This window comes from Sciurus vulgaris (genome assembly GCF_902686455.1).
Source record: "Sciurus vulgaris genome assembly, chromosome: 4".
Lineage (NCBI taxonomy): Eukaryota > Metazoa > Chordata > Mammalia > Rodentia > Sciuridae > Sciurus > Sciurus vulgaris.
This window is the reverse complement of record NC_136464.1, coordinates 82484460-82500835: the sequence shown is the minus strand read 5'-3', so window position 1 is coordinate 82500835 and position 16376 is coordinate 82484460. Positions and strand designations below refer to the sequence as shown.

At 35.9% G+C, this 16376-nt stretch overlaps 1 protein-coding gene across 4 annotated transcripts in view; it reads left to right on the top strand.

Annotated features, from left to right (window-relative positions):
- Positions 1–14981, top strand: part of ASAH2 (N-acylsphingosine amidohydrolase 2) — a 98940-nt gene extending 83959 nt beyond the window's left edge. For all 4 annotated transcript variants that reach the window (XM_079138297.1, XM_079138299.1, XM_079138298.1 and 1 more), the window contains 5 exons: positions 3044–3139; positions 5428–5574; positions 8211–8270; positions 10902–10990; positions 12265–14981. In XM_079138297.1, the coding sequence (XP_078994423.1) occupies positions 3044–3139; positions 5428–5574; positions 8211–8270; positions 10902–10990; positions 12265–12454 (582 nt within the window). In that variant the 3' untranslated portion in view covers positions 12455–14981. The remainder of the gene's footprint in view (positions 1–3043; positions 3140–5427; positions 5575–8210; positions 8271–10901; positions 10991–12264) is intronic.
- Positions 14982–16376: the final 1395 nt, after the last annotated feature.

Sequence of the window (16376 nt, the reverse complement as noted above, 5' to 3'; positions counted from 1 at the left end):
ATGTCCTGAAGTAAGATATTATTACATCTACAATGCAGATGAAGAAGCAAAGTCCCAGAGGGTTTAGGGAAACTGGTCTCTGATATTGCTTCTTGGTTTATAAATAGTCCAGAAAGCAGCCCAAATAATTTTCTTTTCTTTCTTTCTTTCTTTCTTTCTTTCTTTCTTTCTTTCTTTCTTTCTTTCTTTCTTTCTTTCTTTCTTCCTTTCTTCCTTTCTTTCTTCCTCTCTCTCTCTCTCTCTTTCTTTCTTTCTTTCTTTCTTTCTTTTTCTTTCTTTCTTTCTTCCTTTCTTTCTTTCTCTCTCTCTCTCTCTCTTTCTTTCTTTCTTTCAGGTTTATTTTGACTTACTGTTTTGAAGGTTTTAATCCATGATCATTTGGTCCCATTGATTTTGGGTCTGTAGCAAGGTGGCACTTCAGAAGAGTATGCATGGCAGAGCAAAATTTCTCACTTTATAGCAAGTCAAAGGTAAAGAGGAAGAAGAAACTAGAGTCCTACAATCCCCTTCAAAAGCATGCCATCAATAATCCAAAAAACTCCCACTAGCACCCCAGTTAAAGGTTCTGCCACCTCCCAATAACACCATTCTGGGGTCCAAGTCCTTAACATATGGACATTTATGAGACCTTAAGATCTAAACCATAGCAAGGAGATAGTAAACACATTAAAGCAGTCTAGAGTCCTACAACTAATGATTTCTAATATACACTTGCTGCTCTATTATGGTATTCCACATGGTTATACCAGAAGTGGAATCTACTCTGAAGCCCTCAGTTAGCTTTGCCGAAGGTCCCTGACTTGTAGAAAATCCTGTTTGTGTCATTCGACTTTCCATAACTATAAAAATACCTGAGATAATCAATATCTAAAGAGAAAAGGTTTATGAGTCTCAGTCTGTGACTGGGCGGACTCTCTGCTTTTATGTCTTTGGCAGGGGTGCTGGAGGGAAATGGCAAGAGTGTGTGGTGGAAAAAACCATCATTCACCTCATGGCTAGGAAGCAAAAAAGAGAGATGAAAGAGCTGGTGTCTTACTATCCACTTCCAGGACATGCTTGCAACAACTGCGAGACCTCCTACTAGGCCCAGCCTCTGAAACTTTCTACCACCTCCCAAGAGCACCTTGCTGGAGACCAATACTTTACCACATGGACCTCTGGGGGATTAGTCCAGATCCAAACTGTAGCATTGTTGATTATGGGTTCTTAACTAGATGAATTGGGAATTACATTCTTTTTCACCATTATTAAGAATGTATATAATAAACAATAATAGCATTAGCAGGTCTTTGTTATCAATAGTAAACATAGATATTTTAATATGGCGTAAAATTATTGCAGATCTGGAAATATCTTTTATTCTTTTTTTCTATTGTAAACCACAGTAGTTATTAGATCCATGACTAGATCTTGTTATTCAATAGCATAATAAAGCACACTGGATAGCAAAATTGGTTATTATAGTTTGATAAAAATGCAGTTTAATCTAATTCATTTCCTTCGTCAATCCCATGTTATTTTATTTAATTTACTTAAAACCATCATTCTAAGAGTGGTCCATAGATCCAATACTCTGCCAAAGGAGTCTATGGCACAAAGTTGGCAACCCCTCCTAGCTTGTCTCCTGGTCTAGGGTCTGTGCTCCTGCAAGGATTACTATGAACTCATTAAATAATTAAACAGAAAAGTACTAGTAATAGATGCTGTACTAGTGACTTTCTGGGGTATAACGGTGAAAAGAACCTGTTTCTACCTTTGAGATCACTGGAAGCTAATGGTCTTATAAAAAGAGAGCAGATGATCACATTTCTGGGAAAGGTATGCACAGTTGATATGAAAACAAGGAGAAAGAGCACCAGTCTAGAGTGCATATTTGAGGATAGAGACTGGCAGATATTCAGGAAGATGTAACATCTTGTCTGAGTGCTTGTGAAAAAGTGAGGGTTAGACAAACAAAATTAGGAAAGTATTCTATATGGTGGGGAGTGAACATGCAAAGGTCCAGAGGGGCAGACTCAGCATATTAGTGTACCATAATTAGTGCCTTGGGGTAAGAATGATGAGGGTGATGGTGAGACAAGGCTAAAGGTCAGGGAGTAGGGGTTAGTGGATAGAGTATTGTATGTGCAGTGCAACAGAGTTCTGACTCAGTAAGGAAGGTTTTGGGGAAATTCAATGGGATTCAAGCAAAGGGATGCTCTGATCCATTCTGTGATTTGGAAAGGATGTAGGATAGCAGTGTGGAGAATAAATGTGATGGCCATATGTAGAGACACAGCTGATTATGAAGATGGAGTTAAGATCTAGTAAGCGATGTGGATTTTGAAAAATTGTAAAGGAATTAAATACACAGGAAAATTAACGGACTCAAGAAATTTTAGAAGAAGGAGATTGACATGATTTGGAGTCTTATAGGATGTTGGCTGAAGGAGAAAGAAGAGTATAAGTTGACTATCAGAGGATCCTGTGTGAGAATCTGGAAGGATGGCATTCACTGGGATGCAGAATGTTGCAAGGAAGGCTGGTGGGTCTGGAATACTGAGTGCACTTTTAGATTTGATGATGTTGAGGGTCCTGTGGAACAGCCAAACGCCTAGTGCTCAGGTAGAGAGGGGGCTTTTGACTCTAATTCTTAGCTCTGCCATGGGTTTAAAGTCCTTCTCCAGAGAGGACCATCAACACTTAAATGATCCAGGAGTGACTATGATGATTTGACCTCTTATTTTTTTCTCCTAATATGTGTCCTTGGGAAAATCATTTCACAGATACAAGTTCAAGAGCTGGGATCCTCTTTCAGATTGAGCAGAGTGGTAGTATCAATGGCATAATCTAAGAGAACTCATGGTCTTTAATGAGTAGTTTAAGAGAGATCCATTCACTTGCACTGGTAAATGGAAATACCCACCTTCTTTTTTCCTAAATAATATTGAAAATGATTACTTTTGAGTAATGTGGGATGTCCAAACCTAAAATCCTATACCTTTGTGAATGGATTGATTTGAATGTGCAGAACTGTCTACATCTCTCCTTGCATCTCCTGCAGGCTCAGCGGTATGAAGCAGCATCTACAATTTATGGACCACATACTCTGTCTGCTTATATCCAGCTCTTTAGAAGCCTTGCCAAGGCCATTGCAACGGTAATTAAATCCACCCCCACCCCGTGTGTGTGTGTGTGAGTGTATGTTTGCCTCATGGAGAGGTGGTACAGAGGGAGGCAAGAGAAAACCTTACCTTCACATGTTCAGTTTCTTTGACAACCTTTATATTAAAAAAAAAAATTACAGGGTTCCCTACAAGAAACATAACTTTGTGGTATCTCTTAAGAAAAGAAACAAAATTTTACTGAGAGTAAAATTCAAACTCAGTTAATATCATTTAGTGGTGGCAACTTTTTCTTATATTTTATTTTTTTATCCTCACAAGTATCATGAGAAGAATGTTTTCTTCCATTTTTCAAATGAGCAAAAAGGCTCAAAGATGATAAGCTTTGGGCCTACTATAATTATAACTGGGCATTGGACCAGTGTTCTGTTATTCTTTCCAGATTCTCTACACTCACTCCAAGAGTTGAGTAGGGCACATTACACATTATAACATCTCTAAAATTGGGATGTATCTTCCAATCAGAGAAATCTTACCATTATAATTACTAGCATTTTTTACTATCTTGGTGATTAAAAATATAATATAGGTTGTTATTGTGAGTGGATACTTAGATTTGATGAAATGCAGTATCACCTTGGGATGCACACTACCTTGGAACTGCTTCTACCTGAAATATATACAACTGAACAAGTTTACTTAATTTAAAGGAACTTCAATTGTGGAAATCTTCCTTTTGGGATACAGTTTAAGTATGAAACTGCACCTGTGGTACCAGATTAGTCAACAAGTAGGGTAAAGAATTTGAATGATAAATAAATCTTTATATAATAACATACAAGCCTCTACAAAAGTTGTGAAATGATTGCGGTGTATCACAGACAATAAGGACCTTTAAAAAAAAAGGCCTTGGATATGTGAGATAGAAATAGATGACATTGCTGTCATGTAGGTACAGTCAGTTGAATATTAGTACTTTCATATGCCTCTCCCATTTGATTTTCATTGTGTATGAAAATTTCTGCATGATGTGTTTACTTTGCATGTCTTCAGTAGCACACAGCTGCAATCCCAGCTGCTTGGGAGGCTGAGATAGGAGGATCTCAAGTTCAAAGCCAGCCTCAGCCATGGCGAGGTGCTAAGCAACTCAGTGAGACCCTGTCTATAAATAAAATACAAAATAGGGCTGGTGATGTGGCTCAGTGGTTGACTGCCTGAGTTCATTCCTGAGTACACCCCCCCTCCTAAAAAAAAAAAATACCTGATTTTTGTTTTATCATAGTTTCTCAGTTTAATGTGTTACTTTTTGGGGTATAAAATTACTTGTACTTCTACTTTTTATTATAAAAGCTAAAACTACTTGTGCATTCAAATTATAAAAAAAAAAAATAAACCTATAACCCATCACTAGAGAGAACCACTGAGTAACTTTTGTTACAGCCACAGATCTCTAGCTTTTTCTCACAAAAATAGATTCTTCAATTATTATGGCAATTATTTAGTGAAGAAAACGGGTCCATTTTGTGAAGATTTGACCTCCTTACAGTCACACATTTAAGACTAGCTATATGATCTTGAAAAAATGACTACCTGAAAAAAAATAACTATCTGTCTCCAAGTCTGTTTTCCCACTTTCAAAATGAGAATGGTCATATATACCTATCCCATATTGCTGTTGTAATGATAAATATACAATGTGAGGGTTAAAGAACATTAAATATATACCAAGAGCTATTAAGTTTGAGATTCACATTCTGAGGATAATATTAAAGGTGGTAAATTTTGTGCAAAAGAGATTAAACCAATGAGGATGTCAACTGATCTTAAATTTTAAATTAAAAGTCTATTTATTATTTTTCTTAATTGGTAGAGACAAGAATCCAGAGGAGAAATTGGTACTGACTCTAGGAGAGTTTCAACACTTTTTGTAGATTCAACGACCAATTCCAGTGTCATGTTATGAAGGCTTATCAAGAGTTAGGCCCCTGTCCTAAGGTCACACAATTTAAAAATTGCTGCCCCAGAATCTAAACTTGAGTACTTTGCTTCCAAGCTTGGTTGGTCTCTGATTCCTGTACTACACTTCCCAGGGGAATAAAACAGTGACCTCTGACCAAAACTTTCTTCTAATGGCAAAAATATAAATTATGGACATCTAGGCTCACATTTTGTTAAAGGTTGTTAGCTCTTTGTGTGTGTGTGTGTGTGTGTGTGTGTGTGTGTATGCACACTTTCTTTACTGAAAGCATTTTTGGGGATGGATGTCTGAAAGGATCTTTGATTCCACATCGTGTATTCCTTACACAAATGCTCTCTGTTTCAGGATACAGTAGCCAACATGAGCAGCGGTCCAGAACCTCCATTTTTCAAACAACTGATAATCCCATTGATTCCTAATATTGAGGATAAACCACCGATAGGCAGAAATTTTGGGGATGTCCTACAGCCACTGAAACCTAAATACAGAGTGGTAAGACTCAGAGATGTCTTAAAATATTTTAGAGATGTGTTTTGGAGGTGAAGGGAAGGCTATTGTTTAATATTACAACCTACTTCTAATCATACCATAGAGCAGTTTTAACAGTGATAATTTTGACAGTTATTTTCTGCAGAGACTCTGTAAAAGTAATGAGAATGGGAAATACTTATTATGTAACACTGAATTTCTAAAATATAAATTATTATTTTTTTCCTGAATGAATGGTGAGAGAACCATTCACTGGAGCTGAAAGAATGTCTTTTTAATCAAGGAGAGCATATGGAAATGAAGCAGGATCTGTACCTCTGCATTTTATGTTGATTGTGTATCTTTCTAAGTCATTTCCAATAGGTGGGGTTTTCTATTTGTTTTGTTTTTTGGTATGGGATCCTTAGGAATTTCAACATATAGTAGCATGTCATCTTCAAAAACAATAGCTTTGTGTATTTTTTCTGGATGTCTTCACTTTTTTTTGTTTGTTGAATGGTCTAAAAACCTTCAAATGTAAGTTTGAATAGAAGTTGTGAGAATGGGCATCCTTGCCTTGTTTCTGATCTTAGGATAAAAGTATTCAGTGTTTCCCCCATTTAATAAGACACTTTCTTTAGGATTTTTGTAGATAACCTTAATCAGGTTAAGATAGTTCTCTTTGATGCCTCATTTGTTGGAAAAATTTTTATTTGTAGCAGGTGTTGGATATTTTGCAAATGCTAGTGAGGTAATCATGTGGTTTTTTGTTTTGTTTTTTATTCTATTAAAGTGGTATATTGCACTAATTGATTTTCAGATATTAAATACTTTTTCATCATGGTGTAATCATGCTGTTTTTTGTGGCTAACTCTAATTTGCTGATATTTTGCTAAGGAGTTTTATATCCTGGTCCATTATGGATATTTGTAGTTTGCTTTTGTGCTTGGTCTTTGCCCGTAGAAGTTGCAAAGAACAAATTGGATAGTGTATCTTCTTGTATTTTCTGGAAACGCATGCAAAGGATTATTTGTATTATTATGTCTTGTGTAAATATTTTATTAGATTTCTCTACAAAAATCTATGGAATGCTGGGCGTGGTGGCACATGCCTGTAATCCCAGCAGCTCAGGAGGTTGAGGCAGGAGGATCTCCAGTTCAAAGCCAGCTTCAGCAAAAGTGAGGTGCTAAGCAACTCAGTGAGACCCTGTCTCTAAATAAAATACAAAATAGGGCTGGGGATGTGGCTCAGTAGTTGAATGTCCCTGAGTTCAATCCCGGGTGCCACCCCCCCCCCCAAAAAAAAAAAAAAAGGTCTATGGAGTTGGGCTTTTATTTATGGCAATAATTTTAATTACTTATTTAATTTCTTTACTTGTTATAAGCCTATTTAAATATTCTGTTTTTTCCTTTGAATCTATTATAGGTCTTCCTGGGAATTTAACTTTATTTTTAATAATCTGTATCTTTCTAACAGTTTCCATTTGTCTTGAAATTTTCCCACTTTGTACATGTTGCTTAAATTGTTGGTATAATGTGAAATTTGGTGTTCATAATATTCCCTTGTAATCCTTTTAATTTCTGTAGAGTTGATGATAATGATGCCTCCTATCTCTTCCCAATTTCAGTAATGTATGTCTTCAAAGAATTAGATTTTAGTTTTATTACTTTTGCCTATGGTTTTACTTATCACTAAACTTTTTAGGCAGGGCCAGAGCAGATTTTAAGTCTAGGGCAAATCCCTTCTCCCTACCCACAACCTGTCCCACTGAGGAAAACTTCTGAATTATGAGGTTTTCCAGTCTGGTTGATGGGAACAGAACTTTTTACAACTCCATGTGAACTTGGAGATTGTTCTATCTAATTCTTTCAGGTGACTGTCTTCTGATTTCAGGTAGCTCCCTTGCATGCATGTACAAATGAACTAAGCCTTCTGCAAATTCTGAGTTCTCCCCCTTTCCCACCCCATTAGCTCTCCTTTCTATGGTACTCTCCTCTCTGGAACCCTCCTCTCTATAGTACTCTGCTCTCTGGTACTCTATGTGGTGAACTTATTCAGTCTTTGTGAATTCCCTCCTTCATATCTTCAACTTAGGTACACTTCCAGACTTGACTTGAATTCTGCCTTTTTGTGTCATGTCTTGTAAACTCTGAAGGCATTAAGTTGCAGCAATTATAGGGCTTATGTTCTTTGTTTTCTAACACTTGAGGATTGTTCAGTTTTTAAATTATTTCAGGTGGTAGAGTATTGCATACCCAGAGACTCCACCCTGTATAAATATAAGATAAGTCATGAATGGAGAGTTTTACCTCCTCTTACTTGATTCAGTCTATCTCCTGGGTGTGTGTGAGAGGGAAGCATGAGAAAATTTTAAGGGCTGAAGAAGTCATTTGAATGTGTTGTCATTGATATGAACTACAGCTCTAGTTCATCTATATTTTCATCTATATCTGAATCTTCTAAAAGAAAATTCATTGATCCCAAGTTCCCTTGTTCATTGTTCATTGTTGTCCCTTGTTCATTTTCTTAAAAGGTAATCATGTAATTAAATAAAAAAGAATCTACATAGGCATCCAGAATGGATAGTAGTTAATGACTTGGATGTGAGTACAGCAAAAATTCTTTTATTAGAGCTCATTAAATGAAATTTTTATTTCTAGGGAGAAGTTGCTGAAATTATCTTTGTAGGGGCTAACCCAAAGAATTCAGCAGAAAACTGGGTAAGCATTGTCGTCTTTACAAATTTAAATCCATTTTTTTTTTGCCTTTTTATTCACTTGAATATTCTTTTAGAGGTTCACAATATTTAAAAAATGTGCTACCTGTTTTGCATTTTATTTTGTGAAGTGGGAAAATATGCAGTGGATGCAGTTAATGTTAAATGGAGTCTGGAAAAAAAGCACAGAGAGATGTCTAATCAGCTCTACTTAGGATACATATGGTACAGTTCATATAGGACCATGTTGTCTTTTTACATGATGTTAGTTTGAACACAATCTCATTTATGTACTCATATTTAGAACTCCAGTAATTTGGCAAAATAATCAAAGGGCCAAGCAAGTGAACTGTGTCCCTTCTTTGTAGGCTCTTTCCTTCTTTAGTATCGTTGCCCTGTTCCTACCTCCTTTGCTGTGGGTTTGGGTTCTGGCCCATGTACTTTACTTCACTTTTTATTGGTCATTCCCTTGACTACGGGTCGTAACAGAATGCTTATTTGTTAACCTTGCAAAATGGAATAAGAAACGCTTGTCCAATGTAAAAATGAACACTGTGGAAGTATATAAATTAGAAAGTGAAAGTACCCTTCTTCTCACATATCTGCTTTTCAGAGGAAGTTACTATTAATTGTTCATTACATAGCATCTTAGACTTTCTTGTTTTCATGACATATATGATAAATCATTCACATATGCAATGTATCTAGTAATCAAATGAAGTAATTTTACTCTTCTATAACTTCCTTAGGATAGTCTTATAACTACACAAGTAAAATAGGACACATTCTGGTTGTAAAAATTCAAACAATGAAGAAATTTGTAGAGGAAAAGAAAATTGGCATATAAAAGTGATTTCAAGGTCATATCTTTTGCTGTGGCTAAAGACATAAGTCAAATCTTCTCATGACAGTATCCGCTCTATCCATGAGCCATTCTGCCTATGGCCCATAGTCACTTATAATCTAACATACCTTTCTTCTAAATGCGACTTCCCTTTAAAATGCCCTTATAGCTATGATAACGACTGTGGCCATATGATATTGTCAAGTATAAGATTGGGGGAAATGTTCTGCTTAGATAGTTAATATGCACTCAGAGATCAAGCTATACAAGGATGTCAACATGTTTATAAAATTATTTTCTGAAGATATCAGAATATTATATCAAAGCTACAGGCTTATCTGTCATCTGATATCCTTAGGGTAGAGATGAATTATCATCATTTATGCCACGAAGAAGCAGGAGAACAAAATGCTTAAATGAGTAAAAATTAAAATGAGAATAGAATTAATTTCTAAGAATGCTCAGGGACTTTGTGTAAAACAATTTCTAGTACCATTTATTACTAATAATCATTATATTACTATTTAATGCATGTTTATTATTTGCAGCTGCTATTCTAAGTACTTTATATACATCATCATGTGAATCTCATTTAATCCTCACTACTGTCTAATATATTGCTTAATTGTCCTTAATGTATAGATGAGTAAACTGAATCCTAGAAAGATTAACTAACTTGTTGTAACTAATTATGCATCTGGAAGAGTTTGTGATAGGAAAGTGGGGAAAGGATGTTTCATATGTTTCATATGTTTTGTCCCCAGTGCCTGGTGGCCTCTACAGTTTCTCCAATCTGTGTCCTAGATGTAGTAATTAGGATCCATCATATCTCCTAGTCCATCTAAAGTTTTCCCAATGTCGTTCTGCCTCAACTAGACAGAAACCATTCTCTTTACAAGTCACTATGGTTATGAAAACTTCTTTATTGAATATAACCCACCAGTTGACTAATTAGAGAAGAATTTTAAATAATTACATGGCCCAGTGTAAGTAAGTGATATATTCAGTAAAGGGTTATTTGAGTGCTGGTAAATGATAGATGTAAAGACTATGATGGATAAAGGTGAATTAAGCACAAGTCCTATCTTTAAAGGTCACAGTCTAAAAGATTTCGAGGGAAATTGCAGATTTATGACCTTTGCATTTAATAACTTGTCATATTATTCAAATCTCTGCTTTACTTGAAGCTGAATTCTTGGTCTGAAACAAATTGCTCTGTTATAGCTATCTTCCAATGGGGAAATAAAATCTGCTTATGATATGGTTTATGGGAATCCATTATAACAAAACTGCCTTTAGCATCATAGGACAAGGAAGGTTTAATATATTCTTTTCAGTTCTTTCACTCAGGGAGGTACTGTAACTAACAATTCATTCACTTGGAGATGGAAAGATGAAGAAACTTTTCCATTTTCCCTCCTAAATCATGAGGCAACTAGAGAAAGCCTTAGAATATAGATCAAGAGACTGTCACAAGAAGCCTTGACTTATGTCTTTTTAAAGTCTCAAGTTTTATTTCCAATTTCTTTTTAACTCTAACTTCCAAAATTTGCTTTGATATCCATAATTATACTTCGTTCAAATTTCTAAAAATGTCATGGTTTTTAATAGACTGGATAAGTTAACGTTATGAAGATATTGCATAGGTTAAGCGGAATACCTAAGAATTTGGGCGAAATTAAAATACATTTTCATACAAGGTTGGCATGTGGTCATCTAAAGGTCTTAGTACAGAAAGCATCCTTTTTCTGACTGTGCAGTGCCTGATGAGTTATATTAATTGCATTTCAGCCCCATCAGACCTTCCTCACCGTAGAGAAATATGAGAACACTACAGCAGCATGGCAGATAATGTATAATGATGCCTCCTGGGAGACTCGGTGAGCATGTCTATGGAATATTTTGTCTTTTAAGCCTTGAAAACAGTTGGTTAGTAATGGAGAAAAGGCAAATAAGAAGACTGACTTCACACATGGTATTCATGATATCAAAGTCCCCAGGATTTTCCTGGCTACATTGAATTGATTTTTTAGACTTCATCTTGATTCTACTTTTTTACAAAATGGTGTGGTGTGAGCTTCTGTAAGGTTAGGTGCTAATGAGGTTATGGCTTCCTTTCTTACAGACATCTTGGCAGTTTTGTTCCTTCTATGAGTATAGGTATTACCTTGAAAAACTGACTAAACTTCTTGCAAATTGGTTGAAAGGGATCTTGGTTGAGGGAGCAGGGATGTATCTGTAGAGCTCAACATTCCTATTGGGGAAAGAATAATTCTGTTTTCAACATGTGGTGCTTGTTTGTGTATGACCAGTGATTCTTTATTTGAACTATTGAAACATAAGAAGCTTGATGTTTAATTCTTACAGATTCAAGAAGAGAGGTAATAAGCTCATGGCATTCCTTCAGAGAAATAATATCTCAGTGCCTTTTGATACCAGATTTTTGAGCTGAATAGATAATTTTAAGATTTTGACAATGTGTCTGAAATAAGAAAATATTTTTAATCTAAAGTCTGTAACTCTCACACCACAAGATGACGATGTAGTAGATAAAGTTTTTGACAATTTGTCAAAAATCAGGTAATTATTTGCAGGTTGATTTGGTTCACATGGTTAAGTGAAAATAAGGATTTATTATATTGTGGTATTTTTGATAGCCATGTGTAATATTTTAGTTAGCTTTATGTCACTGTGACCAAAAGACCTGACAAGAACAACTTAGAAGTGGAAAAGTTTATTTTGACTGACAGCTTCAGAGGTCAAGTTCATGGCTGGCCAACTGCATAGCTTGGGGCCCTAGGTGAGGGAGAGCAACATGGCAGAGGGACTTGGAGGAAATCTGCTCAGAATATCCAGGAAGCAGAGAGAAGAAGCAGAGAGAGCTCTGTTTACCAGAGACAAAATATAAACTCAAAACGTACATCCCCCAGAGACATAATTCCTCCAGCCACACCCTACCTGCCTACAGTTATCACCTAGTTAACCCGAGTCAGTAGATTAAGCCACCAATTAGGTTATATCTCTCGTAATCTAATCACTTCACCTCTAAACTTTTTTGCATGGTCTCACAAATGAGTTTCTGGGGGACCCCTCATATCTAAACCATGACATATAAATAAAATAAAATTGTGTTTTGCTTATTTTCTACCAACAGGTTTTATTGGCACAAAGGATTGCTGGGTCGGAGCAATGCAACCATAGAATGGCATATTCCAGACACAGCCCAGCCAGGAATTTACAGAATAAGATATTTTGGACATAATCGCAAGATGGAGATTCTGAAACCTGTGGTCATACTTCCATTTGAAGGCACTTCCTCCATTTTTGAAGTTGTAACTACTTAGTGAAAAGTTTTCAGATATTTTAAAGACTAGCTTTACCTTGTATATGTATTGATTGCACATGAATGTGAACTACCACTTGGACTTCTATAATCGTCCCTGTTTGGGGACAGTTTACTGCTAATGGGACAGAGGTGCACGTGTGTGTATGTGTGTGTGTGTGTGTGTGTGTGTGTGTGTGTGTTTGTGTCTGTGTGTATGGGGGGCTAGGGAGGGAAAGAGAGGAGTCCCATTCATCTTACTACAGCAGCCATGCACCTTGTAGTTCACAACTTAAAGCAAGCATGATTTCCCTTGAGGCCTTGTGGTTGTTTAAGGGACAGTTCCCTTTAATATGAAGCTTCTGAAATGTTAGCGAGAGTATTCAAAGATGTGCGAACAATATCTAACCTATTTCTTTATAGAATTATTGAATGTCAACACTGGAAGACTTTGCAAAAGTCCTCTATATTAAGTCTTCCTTTTACAGGTGAAAAAAATGAGCTTTTTAAAATTTAAGATTAGAATAAGATTATAAGACCTTTCCTCCAATTGCATTTAAAAATATTATGTAATCTTACCATAAATGTATGAGCTTGATTAGAGAAACAGAAAATTAGCATGCCAATTTTACATTTTATACCCAAATGAGTATTGCCCATCAAAGCAGCCACCCTGGAGTCCTATGCCTAGTTCAGAGCTGTTTTTGATGGTCAAAGCATTTCTGAATTGCCTTCAGAGCCCAACTGTGAGAAAGTCAGACTTGCAATATTTTGATCATGCCTTGTATTTCCTTAAGTGTCCTTATCCCATTGGATTGTGTCTCTTATTCCCAAGACTTAATCTAAATGATTCTTGACTGTTTTTGCTGATCAAATTCACCTCAAACCACAAAACTTTGCCATTAGTATAGTTTAAAGTGGATGTTTTACTGACTGGAAGGCAATCCTTGAACATTAGGTTCTAAATTCACTTATCAATTCTTTTATCAATTGCTCGCTTGCATGCTCACACACTCACTATGGACCTGTTCAGGCATAGACTATTTATTAAGATTTACATATTCAGCATTGTACTAGTGTTTGGGCCTTGACAATTAGTGAGATCATATTTGAGACAAATGTGTAAGTGTCAAAAGATGACTATTTTGAATGAGAAAAATTTCAATTTGATATATAAATTCTGGAGAGACATTTAAAAATCAGAAACCTTAAAGTTAATATTGTATAACTTCTGTGTTGGACATTCTAATTGGGGAGAATAGAGACTGCAGACAATTTGGTAAATATTATTTTTAAAGTTATTTGAGGGCATTGTGAAATACCCAGCTGGATGTCCCAAAGAATGAAAAATGACAGTCTAACATCAATTGCCTGAAAGTACTAATTGCATTTAAAATTATGTAAGTTAACTAGGAGTGCCCAGACTGCAAAGTAAACTTCCAAACCCCAAGTCAAAATTTTTTATATGTGTGCAGAAGCTTTAGCACTTTAGGATAAAATCAACTTTTACTTCGAAAACAAGCTTCAAGATTTAAAAATAATAACAATATTAATAATGATAATATGACATTCATTTACATATAGCTGAACAACTTAAACATGATACTTTGAATTAGAATGAACCTGAAACACTTTTCCAGAATCAGTACTCTAGAGGGTTTTCTGTGAAGGTCAACTAAAGAATTAGCTAATAATTTCCAAGACCTGTGATCATTTGTCTTAAAGACAATACCGTATTTAGTATAAAAGTTCTGGGGCCAAAAGAAGAGATGATTCTGGAAGTATCATCCAAATAATAATTATATTAGAACTTACGATATTGGTTTTTAAAGTATTTCTCATTACTCAGAAGAATGCATGAATTATTTTTCAACATCTCCACTCCTTCCCTTGAATATTTCCTCAAAAAGTTTGTCTGATTCTCTCTTGCTCACTTGCAACTGTATAAGGTGGCCTTTTTATCACCTGTGATCCTTCTACACCCCTCTTTTGACCAGTGCTCTTGCTCCCAGATAGTCCATGGAAACCTATTATCTCACTAGCTATCACTTCTTCCATTCCATGTAGTTCTATTTTTTGCAGTGCATAAAAGATACACCTGAGCATGAACCATAGTTATTTGCCTGAGTATGAAAGAACCCCATTAAGTATCTGATCTAATCTAAAATTTAAAAGCGGATACAGTCTGTGTCTGCGATTGCTACTAGGAATGGCTCTTTGGGAGCATAACCATGTGAAAGAAACTCCTGAAAATGGCAGACGATGTGGAAATGGTGGGTTGGGTTGGTGGGAGAACTGTTTTGGAGAAGATTTTGCTTCTCATGTCCAAGTGTCTGTGCTTTATTTGTTGTACTCTGCCTATTCTGGCTTAACTGATACTGTGATTTCTTCAAAAAGCAATGAATGATTCCTGTTCCAAGTCTGTATTCTTTTGAGGAGTTCGAGGAGTATTCTATAAAACTGTTAATATTCAATAGAATATTTAATAATAAATTAAGAATTATACTTGAAAAAGCATTTTCTAATAAAAAGTAATGTAGACAAATTAACACTTGTTCTTTTGTTTTTAAAAAGAGAGAGATAAAGGTAGTAGATTAAATGTGAATCAGGTTGAAGAGTGAAACAACTTCTGTAAAGAACCATTCAAACAAAATGAAGTTACTTCTTCATCAGTTTCTTCCCAACCTATGAAGATCTACTGCTGGTAAAACACATGGTGTTGGCATTTTGTGTACTTACTTGGGCAACTGAGAGTTTCCTAGGCAGGTAGCTAATTATAAAATTGTTTTATGAGCTGATCTTGAACAAAGATACAAATAACAAATTTACTTGTGCATATCTTTTTCCAATCTACTCTCTTTTGCTTCCTTTCCAGTGTGAGCAAGCTCACTATCCTTTTCTGATATTAGCACATGGATTATAACTTCAGGCAAATAATTTCATCACTAGATGGTCTCCTCATGTTTTCAGTAATTACAAATAATGTTTTTGGTTCCTAGCTATTCAATGTGACTGGCTCTTGATATTTTGGACTGATAAGATGCCTGAGACAGAAGTTCACATATGCCCATGTTATGGTTTGAATGTGAGGTGTCCCCCAAAAGCTCACATGTGAGACCATGCAAGAAGGTTTGGAGGAGAATTCATAATCAATGAATTAATCCCTGATGGGATTAACTGAGTGGTAACTGGAGGCAGTGGGGTGTGGTTAGAGGAAGTGGCTCACTGAGGGAGTGGCTATAGGGTATATATTTTGTATTTGGAGAGTGGAGACTTGCTGTCTCTCTCTCTCTGCTTCCTGATCACCATGTGAATTACTTCCCTCTGCCATACTCTTCCACTATGATGTTCAACCTCACCTTGACCTGGCTGTCTATGAAACTGTAAGCCTCCAAATAAAATTTTCCTCCTCTATAATTGTTCTGGTGGGGTCCTTTTAGTCATAGCGAAGAAAAAGCTGACTAAAGCACCATGGACTTAATTAGGATACATTGAACTGGAATTAACAAAATATTCCTAATCAACAGCAGTTCGACCACTAAAGACCACTAAAGATACATATAATCTCACATAATAATCAGTGTTGAGGTGGCAGATTCAGGTTTGGGATAGCCACTCAATTATGTCATTGATAACTTTTTTTTTTTTTTTAACATGTTGACCTTAATTCTTTGGTTTATTTTCTCAGTTAAAATACGGTTTTATATAATTGCATACAGAAGGAAAGGGGAGAGGAAGTTTCTTTTCAGAATCTCTTTTTGGAAGATGGAAAATATTTAGTTGGAGTACAAGTAGAATTTACCTTCTATTTCGTTGTCCTGATCTGTGCTGCATGGCTACTATTAGCTGCTAAGGAGACTTGGAAAGAGAATATTTGGTATTTTCTACTTCTGGAGAGGGAGGCAAGTTCTAATAGCAAGAATAAAGACACGGAGAAAGCAGAT